Genomic DNA, 22809 nt, shown 5'->3' with positions numbered 1-22809 from the left:
AGTATGATTGAGTTATTTTTCTGTATATTTTTTGATGGTCGCTTTTATGATAACTTGATTTTGATTCTAAAATATTATTATTTTTTAAATATGGAAATTGTATACTTATTTTGTTTAATTTTTGGTAAATAGTTTTCTCATGAAATATTCTTTTACATTAATTGGTAAACACGATACGTAGTTTCACCTAAGATACCTCGATTTGCGCCTATGTTTGCAGTTACAATTATGGCGCCTTAAACTACAGTTTGAAAGTAGTGTTTTAACTCTGAGTTTTAACATTAGACTTAAGACTTACGACCTTAGGATCTCAGGATTTAAAAGCTCAAATTTGCTTGAATAAGGCTTGGAATATAGCCTAGAAGCCATCGAACCCCTCTAAAATTGAAATACTCAATGAAAGAAGGTGCTAAATAGCAATTCTCGTCCGAACTTTAGATTCTGAAAAACGTTAAAATACATCAAATATCAATATATTTCGACCATGATTGTAGCATGATTTTTTGAAGATCAGCCGCAATCAGGTGGCTATTTTGAATTTCAATCTATAAGTTACCCACAAATAGTGTGAAAAACTGTCATTGATCAAGCAAAGCCTCTTAAGGTCCGCTTCAAACATGAATAATAAAATGATACATCAAAATACCTTATTTTTCGAGTTTATTTCTGAAAATAAATATTATAAACAGGGTGTCTACTTATCAACTGTCCCGACCTATCATACATAAAAGACATATCTTGTGCCTGGCATATATTCACCATCTCACCAGCCAATTATTCATAATCCACACAATGGAGGCTAGAAGCGCCCCAATGAATGAAATCTTCCAGGGAGAGGAATCCGTTGCTAACTATAATATTGCAATCCTCACTTGTCCCTAAATGATTGAATCCATTCAAAGTAAACAAGCTTTTCAATTCATCTTTCCCGATATGATAGAGGCTTTTCCTAATCTTTTCAAGACTTGATTTCGATAATTGACTATACACCAATTTTTCAAATTGAGATTCACCATTTTCAGGGTTCAAAGCAATTTGACCTCCAGGCTTCAAACATTCATAAATACTTTTCAAAGTTGTCCCTTTATCCGAAGGAGATAACCAGTGAAATACAAAAGCCATCAAAACCAAGTCAAAGTCGTCTCCGAACCTTGAAGCATCACTTCCATAAGCCTCGTGAAATTCCAAATTTGATATTCCCCCAAATGCGTCTTTTGCTTTTTCAATTCGTTGTTTGATAGGATCGATACCAACAACTTTTCCTTTTTCTCCAACCATTTGTGAAAGTTGAAAAGCGTTGTTTCCTGTACCACAGCCAATTTCTAAGATTTTCCACCCTTCTTTGATCGGAATGTTTTGGATGAGTGCTTTGAATCCTTTTAACTGCATTTCTTTGCTGAATTTATGGTATATTTCAGCTCCTTTCTTATTCAGGTCTGGCATTTCGTTTTAATGTACGTGTAATGCTGATTGAAAAATTTCACATCAAAACGTTTGCTACTGGAAAAAAGATAAGGAAAATTATAATTGGAAAAGTGTCTCTAAAGCTGGAATCAGCCATACAATCATACCTAATCTTAAACCTAGTTCCCAGTGCCCAATTTTCACAGTTTTTGTATTGCGGATTGTTATGGGAATGGCGATTTGCAATGTCCTATATTATGTTATATAGGCTACACTTAAACGGGGGGGGGGGGATCAGTAAGTAATTTAAGACTGTTTATAGTTTCGTAGTCCAGTAGAATTTCGTCTAAAAAAGGGTCAACCTAGAAAAAATTATTATAAAAGGTTTCTATATACCGTTGGAAAGATAATTTTATCAGCTTTTCAAAAATGAAACCGGTCAATTTTTTCGTCCTGGGGAAAAAAAGTTATGGACCAAACAGTGACAGGTGGTAAAAACCCCAAAATGCAGAAAATGAGTTTTTGAAATAATCTTTTAAATCGTCTGTAACTTACGATTTCAGCAAGGTATGACCTTAAGATTTTGCAAAAAGGTTGAAAATGAAATACTAAAAGATAAGAAAAAACAAAAATTGCAAAAAAATGCCCAAAAATTGATGACGTCATCAAAATATGCATTTTCAGACAAAAATTGACTTTTTTTAATGTTTTTCAAAAATCGACTGGGGTAAAATTTGACTTCAAAATATAATGTTTTCTTATTCTTCTGATTTAAAGGATTTCATAATGCTAAGGATCATTGTTTTTTACTTTATCTGCAAAAATGCTGATGTCATCAAAAATTACAACCAATAGCAATACTTTGTACAAAACGTGACAGAAACAAGTATGCATGCTAGCTTAAGTAATAGCTTCAAATAAAATCTAAAAACATTATGCTAGACAATGTATCTAAATAAAAAACGATCAAGCCTTGTCATGAAAAATTGAAAATCGAAGCATTTTTCATATAAGAAAATCTTTTATAAGCACATTTGAAGCTACGAATTAGCTATTATTAGTTTCACTAGTCATTTATCAGTCAGTCTAGAATTTTCCTGCCTCCTGTAATCAATCAAAATTTAAAGATTTAAAATCAAAGATCTCCATAAAGTTCCTTTCTTCGTCTTCATTATATATAGCATTAAGATCCTCCTCAGAATCGTTAGTATCGTCAGTTTCATCAGTGTTCGTACAAGAGGTGCCATGGCACTCCTTACAAAGGTAAGTACATTTCAGTCCAGCTTTACGACACGTGCACCTGTAAGTATCACACATACCTTTACAACCACAACGAATAACTTTCAATAGATCAGAGGGACCAGCTTCAATATCTGTCATGATTGGAGTAAAGGATTCAGAAACCATCTGCCACCCCCAGTTAAGTGGCATGTAATCGGTATTTCTGAGCTCTCGCCATACTTTCAACTGGTGATACACGCGTAAACCATTTATATCGTCGCATGTTGGGTAAGTTGTTGAGTCATTTTCGTAATTTTTGATGGCTTCTTTTAACAAAACTCCAGCTGTTCTTACAATACGAATAGTTTCATCACCGATTCCATTTTGTCTTTCTTTGTACCATTTCTCCGATAGTACTTCAGCAGCTCTGTTCAGTAATATAATATTGCTTTTTCCTTCTCTGGAAACAAAGTTAATGCAATTTTTGTACTTTTCTTCCAATTTATTTTTGGTCATTTTCACGGAATATACTTCATCGCCAAGGGAAGACATCATATTGTGAAACTCTGTAACTGTATACAATTCGACATCATCTTGAAGAAAATCAGTACACGCTTGCTCGAACAACTCGCTTTTCGTTGTGCAAACTGGCCGACCAGGTGTTTTACGGTCAGGAGGAACTTCAAACGCCGTTCTACAAGCAACATGATACCTTGCTTCTGGTGCAACGAGATCAACAACAGACAGCAAACGTCTTTGAACATTCATAGCGTGATCATCATTACGCGATTGACATATGTTAAGCGTTTCCTTAGAGATGTCTGTATCTATCGTTTCAACTTTACAATATTCTTTAAAACGATCAGGGTGTCTGTCATCGAATTCGCACAGACTTTCACAGTAAAAGCATAATTTCTTAAAGTCAAAAGGGTTGCCACAAACACGTTTGCTTGACCTTGTTGTAGTTTCATCTGACGATTTCCTTTTTCGAGCTGCGTTCCTCAAGTTTGTTCTGCAAGATTGATGATTGTACGTTAAAATGTTATTTTCTTTGTTCCTCGTGAGCTTAGCTACTAGTTCGTCCAAATCACATTTTCTGGCTAAAATTAAAAGTGAGTTTATGGGAGTGTCCTTTTGGTTTTCTCGATTTTTCATTTTACCCACTTGACTCAAAACCCCCTCAAAACTTCTTTATCAGCTCCTTTACCACATATTATACAAAACTGATCCATCTCCATATTTAATACTGTTTATATCACCATGTATTATTTTTTCATATTTTAACTCTGAAGGAAAATTATCACAATATTAAATACTCACAAATACAAAAAAGCCTTATTCGTAACTTAAACTGTTCACAATCTGCTCCATGAAAGAACTCAAAATTAAATGAATGAACTCGGTATAAAAAGCTCGATTTTTCTTAAATAAAAAGCGGTTGAAAAATATTAAACAAATACACAGAGGCTGCTTATGTTAATTGCTAAAAAAAGGTGTGAAGTAATTGATATATAATTAAACATTAAATGCTTAGATATGAAGTCAATGAATTTCAGAGGGAAAATATCAAAATTGCTGACCAATTAATCCCAGTCATATCAAGCTTATTAACGAGAGGAGTTCTGGTCATTTAATTGATTTTTGGGTAATTTTTGATGACATCATCAATTTTTGGGCATTTTTTTGTAATTTTTGTTTTTCTTATGTTTTAGTATTTCATTTTCAAGCTTTTTGCAAAATTTGAAGGTCATACCTTGCTGAAATCGTAAGTTACAGACGATTTAAAAGATATTTCAAAAAACTCATTTTCTGCATTTTGGGGTTTTTACCACCTGTCAGTGTTTGGTCCATAACTTTTTTTTCCCAGGACGAAAAAATTGACCGGTTTCATTTTTGAAAAGCTGATAAAATTATCTTTCCAACGGTATATAGAAACCTTTTATAATAATTTTTTCTAGGTCGACCCTAATTTCTACTGGACTTATATTCTAAAATTCAATTCATAAATACGTTCAAAATACTTTCAATTCTATTGTGTTTCTTTTAAGGCTTGGGGACACGAAAAGTTTTTTTTTCACGTTTGTGCAATGCTCCAACATGCTCCACCCCACAAACCTGAAACGCTTTCTCGTGTCTCCACCCCATTTTTCTTTCTACCAATAAAAGTGATCTCACTTTTGTCCCAGGGACAAAATCAGCGTGTTTTTTGGGTATTCCTCTCACTTTTTGTCCAATGAAACAAAGAAACCATGGGACACACACTGTTTTTCTTGTGTTGGTGAAATAGAGCATATTGCATTGCACCAACGCGAAAAAAACCCCTCGTGTCCACAAGCCTTTAATCTCCGTCTTGTGTCGTTCGATCAGCAGCTTTTATAGCTGGAGTCTGAATGTCATTACTTTTATTTCTTGGTAGTATATATTATAGGTACTTCATTTGAATATGTTTGTAGCCTCGTTACTTTGCGGTGGTTTAATCGATGTTTCCCTGGTAAATGTAATTTCGGCCGGAAATAAAAAAAAAATGCAGTGTTTCCGGAATGCGGGTGAAGGAAAAAAGCACTCATGCAGCCGGCCGGAAATAAAAGTTTTTTGTGCTATTTTTGATAACTTAAGATCATTGAAATTGAACTTTAAAGATAACTTTTATGTACAAACAGTATGAAGTATGCCCTGAAGACTAATGTATCAACTACTAACGAAAAGTCTGCGGCCGGGTCAGAAAATTTTTATTTTTTACCCAGCCAGTTTCCAGAAGCACTAATTTTTTTTATTTTTGCCTCAGCATGAATTTTGCTGGTTTTAATTGCTCGTGCCCTGGTGTATCGTACCACTTTTTTATGTTGCCATCAGCTGGCTGTATGGTTTAGTTGCCAATTATAAAAACGCAAATTGTAATGGGGACGAGGTTGGCATAATCTGTAAGATTTGTGCGGTTGTTGACCAAAGGGAATATAATCTTTGAAGAAGTGAGAAGCTTTCGGAACAAAAACGAGGAGGTAGGCAAATTATGTACTCTGAAGTCATTCAAATTATTTCAAACATAATACAAAAAAATTCAAAATTCAAAATACAACTACAATCTAATTAATTTAAAATAAATTAATTATCAATTAACTTTATTTAACAATTCTAAAATATGTAAAAAATAATTCAACAGTATTAATCCAAAATCCATTGTCCCCACAATCCCTGCCCATCATCCCCAAATAATGCTAATTTAAATAATTCCAGTTAATACTATCAACAGTATAAAAAAATAATTCCGCCATCTCTTTCATCCCGCCCTCAAGTATTGGGTGGCGGAATCGTCATCGCATATGACGCAGTATGAATATACAGCGTTTAGTTCATAACATTTAAAATAATTTGGCCTGATCATTCACAGATACATCAACGTGCCAAGGTATTTATCATTTCAAATGAAACGAGTTTCCAATAGAGTTTGTTATTTATGCTCTTTCAGACCACAAGAGTGCACTTTAGTTTGACATCAGACTTTGTTCAACATTGTCTGCAAAGAGCGTCGAATATTTGCAACTTCGCTTGCTTTCTGAAAAATGAACCAAATTTAAAGTTAAAGTCGACTTTCGTTCATTTCTCCAATAACAGACTGCCCTTTACAGGTTTACGTGGGGGAATTTTTCATAATTTAAAAAAACCTTCTTGTAAATTACAAAGTAAAAGTCATTAGAGGAAGTTCGAATGCTTAAAATAGCTCATCAGCTCAGAACTCTGACGGCGAAAAAGAGTTTGGCACAGACTACTTTAACCGGATTAAATTTCGCGAGCTAAAAAAATCACAAAATTTTCTGGATTTAATTTCGCGAGACAGAGTTTTGAAATATTTCGCGTGAATTTAATTTCGCTAATAAGCCAGAAAACAGCCGAAAATAGCCATTTTTTGCCATAAATGGAGACTTGGAACTAGGTTCTCCGCCAAAAATACAATTTTAAAAGTTTTGTGGTGGATTTAATTTCGCGAATCAGGAATCTCACGCGTGTTCGCGAGTTTTAATTTCGCGAAAATGACAAAAATTCGCGAAATCGCGAAATTTAATCTCGCGAAAATTAATCCGATTAAAGTAGTCAGGATTAATACTTCACGTCCTTACCCTAACTTTATCCGTCTTCAAAACATAGTCATCATAAAAAAACTCTGGTCTGGTAATGTATTGTTTTAGCTTTATTGTCAACCTTTCCTTTGTTGTAAAGGCAAAGTTGCGATTTGCATACTTTTTGATCACGTTACCGTTTTCGACTCTTGGGATTGGTTTATTTTATAATCACATGATCAAAAACTATGCAAAACAATCAATTTAAGGTACGCAAGCTCTAGCGTTCAATAATAGAAAGAAACAGACCGGGTTTTTTTTATAATGACTATGATCAAAGTCAAAGAAGGCATCACGGAGAACTCCCTAATCAGAGAGAATGGATGGATGAAAATTTTACCGATTGCTGAAGCATTTGTTTTTTCAATTTCTTGATTTCACCTCGAATTTGAAGTTGAAGGTTATCCTGAAGATAGACAAAAAATATTCATTTTGAACAAATTCCAACATTCATACCATTCGTACCCTGACGACAAAGTTAAGTAAAATTACAACATATTTATAGCGAGTTTGTCTACCCTTTTGAGGACGGCGGAGTGACTAAAACAAGCCGCGGCTCTGGCTCGAAAAATCGAAGAAGCTAAAAGTGCTGATTTACTGTACCCCCCCCCCCTATTTAAAAATTTTTTCGAATCCGCTTTTTTCAGCAGCAGTCCACCAGTCATTCAAAACCAGAAACATTGAAATTTGTATTAGAAATTATAAGAAAAAAGAGTTTAACAGGCGAAAATTTAGCTATCTACACTTGTTTTTTTAGTTGTCCCATACCAAATATCTAAATCAATATGATAGATATTTTGACCAAAAGTTGTTATCCCCCCTATGAATTTTTTTTTAAACTCCATGAATTGGAAGCTAAGGTACTTAGCTTACAGGTACTGATATCTTAAACTTCTAGGCTTTCCCTGTCTGACTACAACGCTAGGACTTCACTTTTGAGCAGGTTAGTGGGCTATATTGATATTATGTTCTCAGAGCTAGAATATTCTTACTTGAGCACTGCTGTCCTCCATCATCTGTTGTCGACGTTCTTCGTATCCTTCCGTGTAAGATTGCCGAAGTTTCTTGATCCTAAAGAGAACGACAAGAGACATTCATTAACGATGTCGATGAAAAAAGCAAACCACTGACCTTCATAAACCCTGGACAAAGCTATATCCGCCATCAATATGCTACCAATAGGGTCTCACTTTCAAAAAAATCAGATACTAGATTTTAAACATGATAAGGTAGCTTGCATTACAGGAAAGGTTTTGATTTTGCCATCGTGCGATGCGAGATATGAATATTTTTTGTCCATCCATTTAGAGATTCACCATGTTGGGAAAACAATCATGATAATGGTCTCAACTCAAGTTGAGAGTCTGGCTCATTTGCAGGTGACTTCAGCAAAATAAGATATAAGATCAAACTACACTTTAAGGGTCAGAAACGTCCGGTAAAATGCACTTTCAATCTGATTTTGAAAGCTATTCTTTTTAACGGCATATGTCGTCGTTTAGAAATCGAGTGCCCCATTCCCGACGCTATTTGGAAGCATACCAAACGACCGACAAGTCTTTAGGAAATTGGATTACACGAACAATAAAACTAAGACTAATAGTTAGATTCTCTGAAGTGTTGGGGAAAATACCTGAGCTTATCCTCGTCATTTTGGTTCTTCACAACTTGTTTCAACTGATCGATGCATTTCTGCGAAAGAAAACAAAGAAATTTTCTTCGATTTATAAATCAATTGTTTCCCTTGTATAGAGTTTAGGACAACTGAAGTAAGCCGAAAAGCCTCCTATCTACGTAATATAATTTTTGCTTTGTCTAAAAAAAGGAGAAAGTATATTGGAAATATTGGAAAAGAAGAAATTAGAAATGTATTTTACAGACTCGCTGTAAACGTGTCCGAGACGTCCTGGAAAAGAGACCATTTCACAGGTCAACTGTCTTAACAGCAACAGTGCGATTACTATTACGACAAAAACCACTAGATGTTTTCATTTCACCGTTTTCTCAGAAAATTCTGAATGCTTTAAAGTTAATATTTTACGGACCTGTATTTTATCGTCTTTTTGTATACGCATTTGATACCAGTCGTCAAATTTATTGAGAAATTGGTTGTGATAAGTCTCGTCCTTGATTTCCCTGTAAAGGAAGAATAGACAATGTAAATGGACACACTGTACAATGAAAAGGAACTATGTATCAAATTTTCATTCATTCTAAGACTGCTAACTAATACAGTTACTCCCTCTAATTCGATCTTCAAACAAAAACCAATTTTGTTCGAATTTGAGAAGAATTCGAGTTGAAGAAAGTATTTTATGGAACTAGGGAACTAAATTTTTCGTTCGAATAATAGACGTTCATCTTAGAGAGAAGTGACTGTAGAAGACGCTGGTTTGCCGTCAATCCCTCCGACTCTTTTGGCGGAGATTTGTTCACAGGTGAAATAATGGTACCTTGTTTTGGATTGTTTAGTGCAAAAGGTTTTGACTTTCTTTGACACGATTTTCATCACATTGTTGACAAAAAGCTCAGTTGCTTGCTTCTTTGTCTAGAAAGGAATAGAGAGATCTTGAGCTCTAGTTTAGATCGCCCGTTTATACCCTGCCTATTCTAATTATGAATTAAAGTGGGCAGAAAATTGTTGTTGTCTCCTCAAGTCAATAAATAAATTGCCCCCTTTTTTTAACGTCAATCTTTTTCAAGCATTCTCCATTCACCTTTTGCATACTTAGAATAAGCAGGGCAGACAGTCGGCCGACTAAATTAAAGCTAAGCTACGCAATTTCTTTACTGAAACCTGGGAAAATCCAAATCTACGAAGATCAACGGATAGACATTACAAAAAGTGATTGTGATCGATATTAGCAAATTATGATTATGTGTCATTTTTCTTTCTCAAAAATCGGAATTTGACAATTAACGATTGTATATATTTGTTGGTGTTTATCTCATCATTCTCAAAAACACAGATTCCAACACTTACATTGATGGATTTGGAAACGTTTTTACCAAACATATGCAACAGTCCTTGAATTTCGTTGCTAAAATAACAAAACATACTAAAGGTTTACATCAACCCTATAACATTTAAAGAATTCTTTTTCGAATTGAAAGAAACTGTAATCTATAAGCGTCCTTGGTGAACATGTGACAAAAAAAACAGAAAGAAAGTGATTCTTGTTACTGTGTTTCAAGCAGCTAGGCCGAATTAGCGGCGCAAAGAAAGGCTGGAAAAATTGGGGGGGGGGGAGGGGATTATCATACTATTACAATTACTAAGTCCTATTTTCTAAACGGCTCATCACACTGAGTACAAGGTTGTGATTTACAATGTAATCAAATAAAAATACCCTTCAACACCAGACATATCGTGATCCTGTCCGAAAGATAAATTAAACATCTCCATATTGTTATTATCAAACGGACGATGATTGAAGCATGACGTCATAGGTGTAGTGACGTCATCGCTAACGTCAGCTTCATATTCTTCATCTTCTTCGTCTTCAGAAGTTTCATCTGAAAGAAAGAATAATCAAATTTTACGGTAAATCTCGTATGATAATGTATAAGTAACTTAAAACTTTACCTAATAAGCAGTGGCGTGGTGGGAAAATTTCTCTGGGGTGGCCAAGGCAAATATGGCGCCCTTTTTAAAGATTTTTTGTTTTTGGCGCCCCTCTCTATACGCTCATTATGAACACAAAAAAGGGAGTGTGCGAGCGAAGCGAGCCAGGAAATTTTGAGGTGATGAGGGGCGCCATTTTTGTTTTTTCATTTGTCAATCTTTCGATATGGGCGCCTGAAAAATCCTTCTTGGCGTCCCTTATTTTTGGGCGCCCGTTCTCAAAAGTGCTCCACTGGGGGGGGGGGCTGGCCCCTGCCACCACGCCACTGCTAATAAGTCAGTTATAGCCAATCAACTGATGTAAGAGTGACGTAATGTTAGAGGCGCGTATCCTAAATAGAACTAGATTCTCCTTCGCCAACAATTAACAAACCCTGTTGTCTACCGAAAGTGTTGTGTATTCGAGTAGACGGACAACAGAAAGACGCACTGAGTTTGTGAAGACTCTCACATTTCATACTTCTCTTGGCCTTTGAATGTTGGAGCGTGTCGTCACCAAGTTGTAAGTAGTTCGTCGCATCTTTCGGGGAAATCTTCTCTGCCTGAAATAAAACAATGGGAAGAAAAGTTACGTTTTCTGTTGTTCAATAGTATGAACAGGCGAACACATTCTTTGAAACTGTTTCTAAATCTGTGTAAGACAGATTCCGTTTGACATCATTTCACCCACGATCAGCCATTTTTCTAAGAAACGGTAGAAAGAATAATGTACAAGATGATTTAGTAATGTCTTGATAGCCAAGAATTTTCAAATATTTCCCGTTTGGACCTGCGCATAGTTTTTGTTTGTTTTTGTTTCGTGGGTGAAATTATGTCAGTTAGGAATTGGCAGCTTGCTCGGGGTTTGCTTGAAGATAGTCTCTAACTGGATGTTGCCGAATCGGTCTATAATTGGTCTAAGTTGGAGTTCAGGAGTTTTTTTCGACTAAAGCACATGTCGAAAGCAAGAAATTTAAAATTTTCAAATATACCTTTCTTTTTGATGACTCAGCCAGTTTTGAAGTAGGACGTGGTAAAGCTATAATGTAAAAAGATAAAAGTCAAAGTCATACAATTAAATTGGGAAAACAAGGTTTTACATAATCTTGTACCCAGAGCTACTTGTACCACTTTTTGATTTTCCTGATGCTGCTGATGATAGACCTTTTCATAAATTACATCACGAACATCACTTACCTCGTTTTCAAACAATTACCATGGTGATTATATCCCTTGAGACAGTAAACGGTTTTTTATGAATAGAAAGTAGTTTTAATAAAATCCGCTGGGAGTTAATCACCTTGGCAATAATTTCTAAACGAGGCAAGCGATGTTCGTGACGTAATTTATGAAAATATCTATTGATGGTACAATTTCGTAAAAGCTATCAGAATCTTAAAAAGCAAAGAGACTGAGTTCGGGTTTGGGTTGAACAAGGAGTGTTGCTTCTACACCTATTAGTTAGTCTTCACAGAAACTGCGCTGTATATTAGGAAAATTGTTAACTTTGCGAGGAATCTGTACCTTTATTGGGCTCGACCTCCACCTGTCAACATAAAACAATGAACATTAGATAAAATGAGAGAAAGAAAATTTCAAGAGATAACTCGCACATTCACACCAGAACAGTTCGTTGAGAAGAGTGAGACAGCATCCTGCCACGTTACGAGATACGATACGGAATTCAGATAGCAGAAATTAAACACTTATTTCACGAAGAGTTGCACATAGTTGAAAGTTAAAAAAATTGTGGTTTGTGTAGCTGTTGATAATTACTTTGCTGTTAAAGTGACAAAAATATACCTTGTTCTTTTTCTTAGGAGGTGATTTAGGAACAGCCTCTGGTTGGCTTTCCGTCACATAAGATTGAGATAGCATGGTGGTAGCTGATTGGTCGACATCTTCTTCTCTTTCTCTCTCCTCCATATCTTGTTGTGGTGGAGAATTCTTATTCAGCATCGACTGGTAATGTAAACATGATGAAATAACAGAAATGATTAAGAGAGTCAATAGACGATATCGGCTTTCCGAATTCTCCCCGAATGATTACCCATGATGCATTGCGCAAAAAATTCACGGACGATATTGACTTTCCGTGAATTTTTTGCGCAATGCATTATGGGTAATCATTCGGGGAGAATTCGGAAAGCCGATATCGTCTATTGACATTGAGTTTATTGCGAGGAACTGATGACATTCCAATGTAAATTAAATCACGCCAATGTAACAGCGAGTACCTCACCAAAACCGGTACATTTTTGCAAATTAAATTTTTTTGGCTAGTGCAAGAAAGTTTCAAATGTCAAAAATGATGACGTCAAAAATTCGAATGTTTTAAGCCCGAAACGTAAAAAAGCGTGACGTCTAGTATAGGCTAGAAATGTAATGGTGTTTACAAGTTATCCCCATGTTAATAGACCATTTAAATGAAAATCATGTAGTTGATTAAGTATATTGGCTTACGACCTAATCAGTAAAATCATGCCTCCGAAAAACTCGTACCTGGCAAAATTTAGCAAAAGCGTCAACTCCTTCGCAAAGCCCAATATCTGGCGTTTGTATCAACTTCGAGGCATTGTTTTGTTGTTGCAAATGTCGTGGCTTTTGTTGTAAAGGTGTTGTGGAAGTCGAAGCGGTCGCTTGTTGTTGTTGTCGTGTGCGTTTCATGTCTTTCTTCTGTGAAAGTAAAATAAGAAATCAGTCAGTTGTTATGGGGGGGGGGGGGGTTGCTCCAATAATAATTTCTACCGTTGTGCTTTGAAACACCCCTGTCTCACAGCCCCGGTGGAACTTTCTTCCTCAGTGGGGATAAAACTTCCTATTGAAATCCTAATGGGGATAGAAATTCTATCGTTCCAAGGTTAAAAAATCCAGTGAGGATGGTTTTGGAGTGCAATTTTTAAACATTGAATTTCAAAGGGGACGAAATCAAATTAAATTTCCCAGTGGGACTGAAATTACAGGGTTTTCTCCAGCCGGGGACGAAATTTTTGCCAAACTTTCCAGTGAGGCTGGGGTCCCAGCGGGTCTGTGACACAGGGGTGTTTTGAAAGAGACTTGTTTAGGGTACAAAATAAGTTTCTTCGTTTTTTGGAGTAAATCAGATTGGTAAAAGATTTTCACAGATGGAAATCTCATAATTTCTTACTCTCAGTCATTAGAGGAAACGGCAATCACCACAACAATCTTTTAAGGTTTTTGGGTATTTCGTCGCTTTTCAGAATTTAAAGTTTCGGACGAGAATGGCAAATTCACCCTTTCGACTTTGTTTCATCGCATGATTCGATTTGGGGAGGGGTTGCTTGGACAGGCTATATTATCACCCTTATTGGAACTTTTTTTTACTTTTAGATCCTAAGATCCTAAAATCCTAAGCTCTAAGTGTTAATTCTCGTGCTAAAACTTAGTTAAAACTCTACGTTTCCGAGGTAATTCAAAGTACTTAACAATCAATTTTGGGTTTTACAATTTTGCAGGAAATTCTCCTTTTTCCCTCTAATATTATGACACAATCAACATTCTCAGGAAAGCACTTCTTTGAAACCTTACCTGATGAGAGCGTGTTCTTTTCTCAACAACGGGACTGTCTGCTGTTTCATCTTCGGTCATGACAACGACCGGACTCTTCCATAATTTCCGTTTACTCTGAAAAACAAAAAACAGTCTCCATAATTCGAATGTCACCTCACTGAGCATATTTTCTCGTAGCTGGGAGACCCGTCTACTCTGTTCGTGTGGTTTCGAAGTATAACATTTAGTTATAACGAATAATAATATAGAAACAACAAAGTAGCCGGGTATTTTTGTTTTGATTGGAAGTGCACGAATCTGATTGGCTAACCTTATCAACGGCTTTTTTGGCACGAAATTCAAACCAAATGTAAACAAATTCAAACTGGGTCAAAAATACCATACTCTCAATGAGTAGCTTCTGATGGGATTTTTGCTTATGTGTTGTAAGTTTGAGTAGAGAGTATGGATCTCCAGACTAATTTTCTCGTCTCTTTAAGTACTTTAATGGGATTAAAGTACTTAAAGAGGATTAAATTTGAGTTTGAGCTAGCCCGTGAAATTTTAAGCTTCACGGGAATTAAACTTCTTGGATGAGGGGTTTCTCGATTTTTTGTGGGGATATCATTTCGCGTATCGGGGTAGAAATGGAAATTTTTGAAAAGTTCTGAAACCTTGAAAGAAAAATTTTCCATGAAAAGAACAAAACTCTTCCCAGTTTATAAATTTGTGATGAAAATTTTGATGAAAACGATTTTTCGGATAAGTGTTGCGCCTTCGCGTAAACAAAAAATAAAGAATAATCAACATAGAAAATTTCGTGGATTGCAAACTCTTAGCGGGAATTTCATTTTGCGGATGGACCCTTTCTAAGTCCCCAATAAGACTTAATTTCGCGGATGACACGCGAACCCCCGTAATCCACGAAAATTTATCCCATTAAAGTAACTCTGTTATAAATAAGTCTTTATCACTCGAATTGTCATTTTCCATATCTCGAAGAAGTCTTACCCACTATATGTATTATGATGTATAAGAGCAGATTGCACTCGGAAGTCCTCCCCCTTAAAGTTTTTCCACCGAATTCGTCTCCAGTCAAAATAACTTCAATTTTACTCAAGCAGAAGGCCATTTCATTGGCTGCCGTAAAAGAAATTGACCAGTTAAAAACCTGAAATCAAGCCTCTTTAAAAACGATAATAAGGACCACTGACCTGTTTTTTGTTTGTCACAGCTTCAATATTCTCCAACTTCTCATTCAATTGTTGTACCCAGTTCTTGTACAAAGTTTGTTTTTGTTCACACATTGGTGTTTCGTCAGCGCACATGGGTGTATCCATGAAGTCTTGTTGTATCTGTAAATTTAAAACGCAGCGTGAAGGTTTTTCAGTTCGGTTAAAATAACTTTCGCCATTATGGAGTAAACATTCGATTTGCGTGAATAATCTTCTTTTTTCATAATGGGGCAGATTCTCTCTCAGTTACATAACCTCTATAGAAAGACTACAAGACAATCTGGTGACACCAAACCTGATAAAAAAACCAAAAGCACCGTCCCGGATAGAAAAGAAAATTGCACTGAAATCTTATGACAGAGGGAAAGGATTGAAACTCTGTAATCCCTACTTGATTTTGGAAAGGGGTACTGATGTAGGGATTTGAGGAAAATATTTCCTTCTCAAAATATTAACTTGATCTCATGACTTTAATTCAAAACGTCTCTAATCGATCCGAACAGCTCGAAGGAAAGTAAAAACCGAAGACCTAAGCAGCTTAACTTAATGTGGCCAAACCTAATCCAAACTTAGTTTCTTATAAAAATATGTTCATAAATAAATACAAAGTAAGAAATTTACTGTATATACCTCTTGTGAACCTTCTAAACTGGATACAATTGTGTTTTGAGATTCTTTCAGTAGGGAGGCAACAAAAGTTTCTGTCTTGGAGGACAATTTCGACTTCTTAGAGATTGGCTCAGCAGGTGACTCAAATTCTGGACCAGGCTTTCTTGATGGTTTCTTGTTAGGCTTGGTTTGGACTGGCGTCATCTCATCCTCCACTTGGAGTCGTGATTTAGACTCTATTCTCACTGGAGACTTTTCCAATTTACTATCCACTTTCTTGTTAAGGCTTTTTCCAGACTTATGCTCAGAGATATCGAGTTTGCCGTAAAATCTTTTAGCACTGATTTTGGGTAAGGGTGAGTGTTCATTGATAGAGACCTCTGGGCTTGACTCCTCCTGAGGTTGATTGCTTGTGGGTGACTCGCGAGTTTCAAAATCTTGTGACTGGATGGCTATAAGTATGAAAGAAAATAATGTACATAAAATGAATCACGGAAACCCGGTAATGTTGTCAAAACTTTCTACTTCCTTTCCAATATTCACAAAAGACAACAACATCATACTCGAGTGCTTGATTTTCTATTTCGACGTCTGACCATAATGCCTGGTTGGATTTTTTCACCTCATTAGACCCGCTTAAAAGAATATAGACGGTTTACCAAGGGAATCAGGATTCTGTAAATCAACTTCCCCTTCCAACTGGGGATAATAATTCAGTAGACTCTCTAAATCGATTTTCAAGGGGCATCGTTTATGAGTTTCTTGTCAAAGGTGACTTTTAATACTATCGAGAAGCATATCGAATAATAGAACGTCGAATTAGAGGGCGTCAGCTGAAAACACACCTGAAATCTCATTTTGTTCTTGTTCAAGTTCATCGTCATGACTACCGTGATTATCATCAAAACTTGCCACGATAGATGCCAATGATGCATCATGGGATTTTTCTACTTTCGTTTTCTTCATCAATGCATTACGCGAGTTCTTATTCCTCGAGCTATTATCATCCGTGTTTGTAGTTTTCTTGGGCCGTCCGGGTCTTCGTTTTTGTTTTGTCTCGATTACCTGAGACAACTCTTCTTCCTCTTCATTGTGAGTGCGTTTCCCACGACCGCGCGTTGAGCGCCCTTTCGGTTTTGTTTCAGTAGCCTCAACCTCTACTTCATTCTCATTATTAATCGAGTCATTGATATCAATTTTACGATTTTTTATACCCTTGCGTCGAGTTGTCTTTTTTGTCTCGATTACCACAGAACCTTCGGCTTCACCATCATCACTAAGCGAGACATCAAGATCGTCTTTACGGAATTTTTTGACGTCAGAATCGATCTACAATAAAAAGAAAAGATATGTTCGCTACAAGAAGGCCATATCAAAGACTGGTACAAATGGTACTTCACGCCACTGTGCTTAATACAGTGGTCGAAGCAAGATTTTTCGTTTGATAAAAAAAATTAACTTGCTACTAACAGTCCAGGAACAATGAATAAGATTCCCAAGACCGAAATTGAGCAAAAACTCATGACAACACGACATTAATCCCATAAAAATAATCCCCCAATTCAGTTATGACTTTTATATAGGGTTTTTTCCTAGTTTTTCAGTTTTTTTAATGGAAAACATTCGATTTGCGTAAGCAATCAACTCTTTGAATTCAAAAGTTTTCATTTTAGATGGCAAATTTTCGTTCAAAGATAGAACTTTCGAGAAAGCTTATGTAAAAACATCTACTGAAAGCCATAACCATACCGTTAACTCACCAACAAGAAGCCCATAGGGCGTAAAGGCCCAGCTTATGGAAAATACAACACAGACAGGCAGATAGACAGGGGCCAGTGGTGAAACTTTAAATCGATTGATGGCGGTAACCCTCCTGTAAACTCACCAATAATATTTCTAAAAAAAAAGTAAAAAAAGACAAACCTTGTTTTCTTTCTTGGTGTATTTCTTCTTGACTTTTTCCTTCTTTTTCTTTTGAGCAGACCACGGCGTATCGGCGACACGACGGCGATCTTCATCATCGGCGACATCGATTTCGTCGTGAAAGTCGTAAATGCTATCGTCGTTATTCTCATGGTTGCTGTCTTGTTGTTGTGTTGTTGAGCTTTTCTTGGTACCTTTTAAACCCCATCCAAGCTGAATATTTCTCTCAAATGGTTTCGGACGATTTGACTTGTGTTCGTTCCTTCAGAGATAACAAACATAGTTAGAAAGGCTAAATTCAAGAGCAAGTAGGGTGTAGTAAGGAAAATTATAGACATTATTAAAGTTACCACGCAACAGTTATTATCATATTATCATAAAACACCTATATATTACTGTATAACACACCAGTCTATTAATTAAATAAATAACACCAATTTCACCAAGAACACCGCTTCTCCATAAGAAAAGCACCGCCCATGTTTTCCTTTAACGACACTAAGTGTGTTAAGAACTTATAACGAAACTTTTGACAGGTGAAGACCTCGCAAATAAACCGCTTTCTACGTTAGAGGGCCGTCTGAATAAGATCTTTATTTAACGAATGAATTCGAATATCAACTTACGTATCGTGTTTACTAGTATTGTCAATGGGTGTGGAAGTCAAATCTGCATCGAAAGAAGTCTTACATTTGGCAGATACTGAAAATAAATGAAGAAATTAAAAGAAAAATACATGAATTGTGTACAAGTAAGTTCACACACTTAATCTAATTAACTAATGAAAGTAAGTCTGCAACCACAGTCGGAGGCTACCCAAAGGCTCCTCTTTTGATAGCTATCTACCCGAAGGTAGGGGAGGGCGCCATTCTTTCTCCCTGGATTGCTCCACTTACCCTTGATCCTTTTCTTTATTGCTGAGCATCAAGCAGAGAGGCATCAAGTACCATTTCAGGAATCTTTGCTATGACCCGGCTGGGGATTGAAACTACAACCTTGCATAACGTAGCCGGTTGCTCTACCAATGCACTACGGTCGCTTCATTATAATTGTATAATTGTAATTATAGAAAAACGAAAAACGAATAAATATTCCGGAAAGACATATTCATAGCTGCCTCAATGGAAGGCAAGGTCAGAACTGAATTTTATAGGTTTTGCGGAGTGGGACCAACGAAAGAGACTAATGGATCTTTTTAGACAGGTGGGACTATAAAAATTCCTCTTTCATTTTTGCCTTTTATGATTGAAACTTTTTTTTAAGGCTGTAAAATTTTGATTTATCTTCAAAAATCTTAATCAAAAATAGGGTACCCTAGAAAATCAATTCTACTTTCTGAGACCATTGTTGCATAAGGTATTAGCGAGTTTATATATCGGAGGATATCGAGGACGATGGAAAGTGAAGTCGATGCAAAACAAAGTCGATAGTTGATGTACGGCTCTATATCGCCTTTTACTCACCTAAACAGACGATGGTGTTTTTACCGTCGTCGAGCAAAGTGGATGGCAATTTTGTAGTCATGTCAACGTTACTTTATACCGTCTCCTTTGATACATCTTGAATACATAAACTCGCTATTATTTCTTGAGGGAGGGGAGCGAAAGCATTGAGAGCATAACTGAGTTTTTCTCGATCTTGAAAACAGAATCTACCCTACCTTTTTCAGACCATTGTCTAACACGGTTCATTTTTTCTTCTTTTAACATGGCATTCTGGAAAGCGATGACGTCAGCGTCACCAGGGCCATCCAACGGTGTTAGAGGAATTTCATCATGTTGTGATGACGTCATCTGTTCATCTGATTGGTGCTTTAAAACGCTCTGTAAATATGATATGACATGATATTTCTAGTAAAGTAGACTTGAATTGTAACTTTTCGAACGAATTTTAATGTTTTAATAAGAATTTGAATTTTGGTTTGGGGAAGATTGAAGTGTTGCTTTATCGTAAGCTTTATCAATGACAATTGTAAATTACTTTAGGTTTAAAACTTTCGCGGGGTTGAAAATCGCAAAACTTACGACATTTATTTTCGCGAATTTGACGAAAAAATCTTTTTGACGAGCATAAACTTTCGAAAATCAAGACATAAAGACGATTTTTTTCACACGAAAAAATGGCTTAGAGGGACAAATACTTCTTGGATTGGATTGAAACTTTTGTCTTTTGACTTTTGAGTCTTTTCTTTAACATGTTAAAAAGTGTCATAAATCCTACATTTAATTTTAAGAGATTTTTTTGCGAGCATAAACTTTCGCGAATGGCCCCTTCAAACATTTATTTTTGCGTAAAGGGCTAAAGTTCGCGAAAATCGCGGAAAGCTTCTGCTCGCGAAAGTTTGCACGCCTATCGTAACCAAGTATAGAATTTAGCTTGCATTAATTAGGGGCCGCCTAGAAATCACACAGTGCAAGAAAATCTTCAGGAGTTATGCACAAACTATGACATTTCTGTTGCTAGAATTTCTCGGAGAAGAAAGAAATAAAACATTTCGGTCAGAAGTCACAATCAAGTCCCTGATGCTTATCTGGAACCTGTGAATCTTGTTACCTTGGTGATGAGGTTATCTAAAGGAGAATGGTGTTGATCGAGAGGGTCGACGATTGGGGAGACAAAGGAAACAGACTTTCGGTCCATGCTTTCTTTACGTTTGTGGTTAGTACTCTTCTTTTTCTTTGATATCACCGGCTTCTCCTGTGAAGTACAAACGATTGAATTCAATTGAAATACTCAAAGCTCTCCACCCTGCTCCACCAGTCAAAATTCGATAATTATAAGAAATTAAAAATTTACTGAGAGGGGAATTAAGTCTAACAAGTTTAACAAGGAGAGAGACAAGAGGCCCGTAAATACTGCAAGAGCTTTGAAAGTTTAAAGTGACTAACCCTAACCCGCAAAACCTGGGCTCCGAACATTCGAAAAAGTCGCAAAGTGAAATATACGTTACTGCGTAGAAAAAAAGTCGTGACGTCTAGTATAGGCTATTAGGGCTCATAGATAACAAGTAATACTTTAATGGACCTACCTATTTATAAAACGAATAATTAGAATTTAATGAAAGTAATGTATAATTTTGGGCATTGCCATTTTACATCATTGTGCGAAAAATCATGAAAATCTGTCGAGTATAATGTGCAAAAAATCGCAAAAAACTAATGAGAAAATCTCGAGAAAATCTCAAAAAACCGCTTTTTTCGGGACATTTCCGGTTCTAGCGGCCGGAAAAATTTCTTTTTCGAAAATTGGGCTCTGTCACATTTTGGGCATTGCCATTTTACATCATTGTGCAAAAAATCATGAAAATCTGTTGAGTATGAGTTGAAAAAATGAAGGAAAACCGTTTTACGCCGGTTTTCGGCTGTTCCGGCGATTTTTAAGGAGTTCCGGATTCAAAGGATGATTTTTTTGGAAATCAAACGATGCTAAGTTTTGGGCATCATCATAAAGAACATTTTTCTGTAAAGAAACAATTAAATAAGTTGAAAAAATGTGACGGAAATGTGAAAAAACGACGATTTCCGGCACATTTCCGGTTCTACAGACCGGAAAAATTTTTTTTCGGCAAACGGTTTTCGACACCTTTTCGGCAGTACTAATGTGCATCTATGTGCAAAAAATCGCAAAAAACTAATGATAAAATCTCGAGAAAATCTCAAAAAACCGCTTTTTTCGGGATATTTCCGGTTCTACCGGCCGGAAAAATTTTTTTTTCGAAAATCGGGCTCCGTCACATTCGAGGGTTTATAGTAATGCACCTTTGTGCAAAAAATCAGAAAAATTGAATCAGCCAATCTCGAGAAAAGTTGGTAACTAACGAACGAACGAACGAACTAACTAACGAACACGGGTTAATTTATAGGACCTCCACCCCACCGGGGTAGGTCCAAAAAAAGACAATGCTATTAGACAACTAACCTCTTCTACGGGAACCACGTCATAGAACGATTGTTTATCAGAATTTTGATCAACTTCTTCATCATCACCAACTATCTGATCACCAGCTATAGACGACTGGTCCTGGAGTATAATACAAACGAAAATGAAGTGCAAGGGTGGGGGTGGGAAAAGGTGCAATGTAGAGGGGTGCAAAAAAGTGAAAAAGAAGCAAAATGTCTGGGCAAAATTTTGTTGAATCCTTTGAATTTTTTTTTTACTGAAAAATATTTGAAGAAATGGACTGCAAGGGTCGTTTTTTCCTCGAGTTTTCTCTGCACTGGGAGTTGGATCTAACTTTGAAAGCTTAATCTTTCCTTTTTTTGAAACAGGAGAAGTTGCGAGGCGCAGCGATATACTATTTTCTACAATCAAATGATTCGCATTAGAATCAATGTAACCTCCCTGTTTTTGCATCTAATAAAAAGCCTCCCGTCTCACTGAAACGTTTAGTTAGTTGCGGTAAAATGATAAAAACGAGTTGTTCTTTGAGTTAAGGTTTTTCTTGACACACACTTCATAACTAAGTTATGAAATGAAGTACAAGGAGACATTCAGTTTGTTCATTGTTAACACACCCCGTTCTTTTAAACCTAAACATATAAACCAAGGAAAACGTGCTAACCTTGAAATCATCAATATCGCTAGTGGAGGGTTCTTGATAATTCACTTCTTTCTCTTTCCTCCTTCGTGAAGAACGACGCGAAGAAGTCGTTGTTTGTGGTACTGGGGAAGCTTCATCTTCGACCGGTGGCTTCTAAAGATGGATGAAATGAAGAATTTAAATATGTCACAAGATCGTATTTCCTCAATGAGAAAAAATATAGTACCCTAATTTTTAAATGATAAAAATCCTAATTATTTAGACTCCCTGACGTTATTTTATATTCCGATGGTGGATTGGCCGATCTTAAATCTTTAAAGGTGTAGACCAATATTTCCCATCGGACAGGAATGAATATCACTTGAATCCGACTGGGAATTTGCCGCATCTCCAGTCGGATCTGGGGATGTATCGCCGACCCAGTCGAATTCAACTGAAATAGAGCGTTACGGGGAAAAAAATTAGCAGATAGACCTGACAATCCCCGAAAAAAACAGGGGTTAAGCTTTTCATCTCGAGCTGGGAATCCATGATGCGGTTAAGAATTTCCGTAATTAAAACCTTCTAAATATTGAGATTTTTTTTTCTTCAGAGCCTTAGCTCAGATGAAAGTTTATACATCAGGGTGCCAGACAACTCCCGACGGTG

General features: G+C 36.3%; 2 protein-coding genes across 4 annotated transcripts in view; both read right to left on the bottom strand.

The window, feature by feature from the left end:
• Positions 1-774: 774 nt before the first annotated feature.
• On the bottom strand, positions 775-1443 carry LOC136800807 (demethylmenaquinone methyltransferase-like). Its single transcript, XM_067057463.1, has one exon. It carries the CDS (start codon positions 1441-1443, stop codon positions 775-777), a length of 669 nt encoding a protein of 222 aa, XP_066913564.1.
• A 4200-nt stretch (positions 1444-5643) lies between these two features.
• The window catches only part of LOC136800754 (synaptonemal complex protein 2-like), a 35653-nt gene continuing 18487 nt past the window's right edge, over positions 5644-22809 (bottom strand). For 2 of the 3 annotated variants that reach the window (XM_067057409.1, XM_067057411.1), the window contains 23 exons: positions 22183-22314; positions 21540-21641; positions 20175-20318; positions 19282-19444; positions 18248-18323; positions 17622-17883; positions 16544-17027; positions 15720-16150; positions 15069-15209; positions 13894-13989; positions 12847-13020; positions 12148-12306; positions 11869-11890; positions 11337-11383; positions 10817-10907; positions 10091-10256; positions 9724-9781; positions 9194-9288; positions 8786-8876; positions 8374-8432; positions 7733-7811; positions 7081-7146; positions 6057-6178 (listed from right to left, as the gene is read on the bottom strand). In XM_067057409.1, coding sequence (XP_066913510.1) covers positions 6119-6178; positions 7081-7146; positions 7733-7811; positions 8374-8432; positions 8786-8876; positions 9194-9288; positions 9724-9781; positions 10091-10256; positions 10817-10907; positions 11337-11383; positions 11869-11890; positions 12148-12306; positions 12847-13020; positions 13894-13989; positions 15069-15209; positions 15720-16150; positions 16544-17027; positions 17622-17883; positions 18248-18323; positions 19282-19444; positions 20175-20318; positions 21540-21641; positions 22183-22314 — 3198 coding nt within the window. In that variant the 3' untranslated portion in view covers positions 6057-6118. Of the gene's footprint in view, positions 6179-7080; positions 7147-7732; positions 7812-8373; positions 8433-8785; positions 8877-9193; positions 9289-9723; positions 9782-10090; positions 10257-10816; positions 10908-11336; positions 11384-11868; positions 11891-12147; positions 12307-12846; positions 13021-13893; positions 13990-15068; positions 15210-15719; positions 16151-16543; positions 17028-17621; positions 17884-18247; positions 18324-19281; positions 19445-20174; positions 20319-21539; positions 21642-22182; positions 22315-22809 lie in introns of all 3 variants that reach the window. The other variant, XM_067057410.1, reaches the window with a different exon arrangement.

The sequence above is a fragment of the Clytia hemisphaerica genome, unplaced genomic scaffold, assembly GCF_902728285.1.
Source record: "Clytia hemisphaerica strain Z4C2 unplaced genomic scaffold, Clytia hemisphaerica genome assembly, whole genome shotgun sequence".
Classification (NCBI taxonomy): Eukaryota; Metazoa; Cnidaria; class Hydrozoa; order Leptothecata; family Clytiidae; genus Clytia; species Clytia hemisphaerica.
This window is presented reverse-complemented; position numbering and strand designations above follow the sequence as displayed.

Bases quoted from the DNA above. Each gene is read 5' to 3' on its own strand.
- LOC136800807 (XM_067057463.1), bottom strand. From the start codon at position 1,443: ATGCCAGACCTGAATAAGAAAGGAGCTGAAATATACCATAAATTCAGC.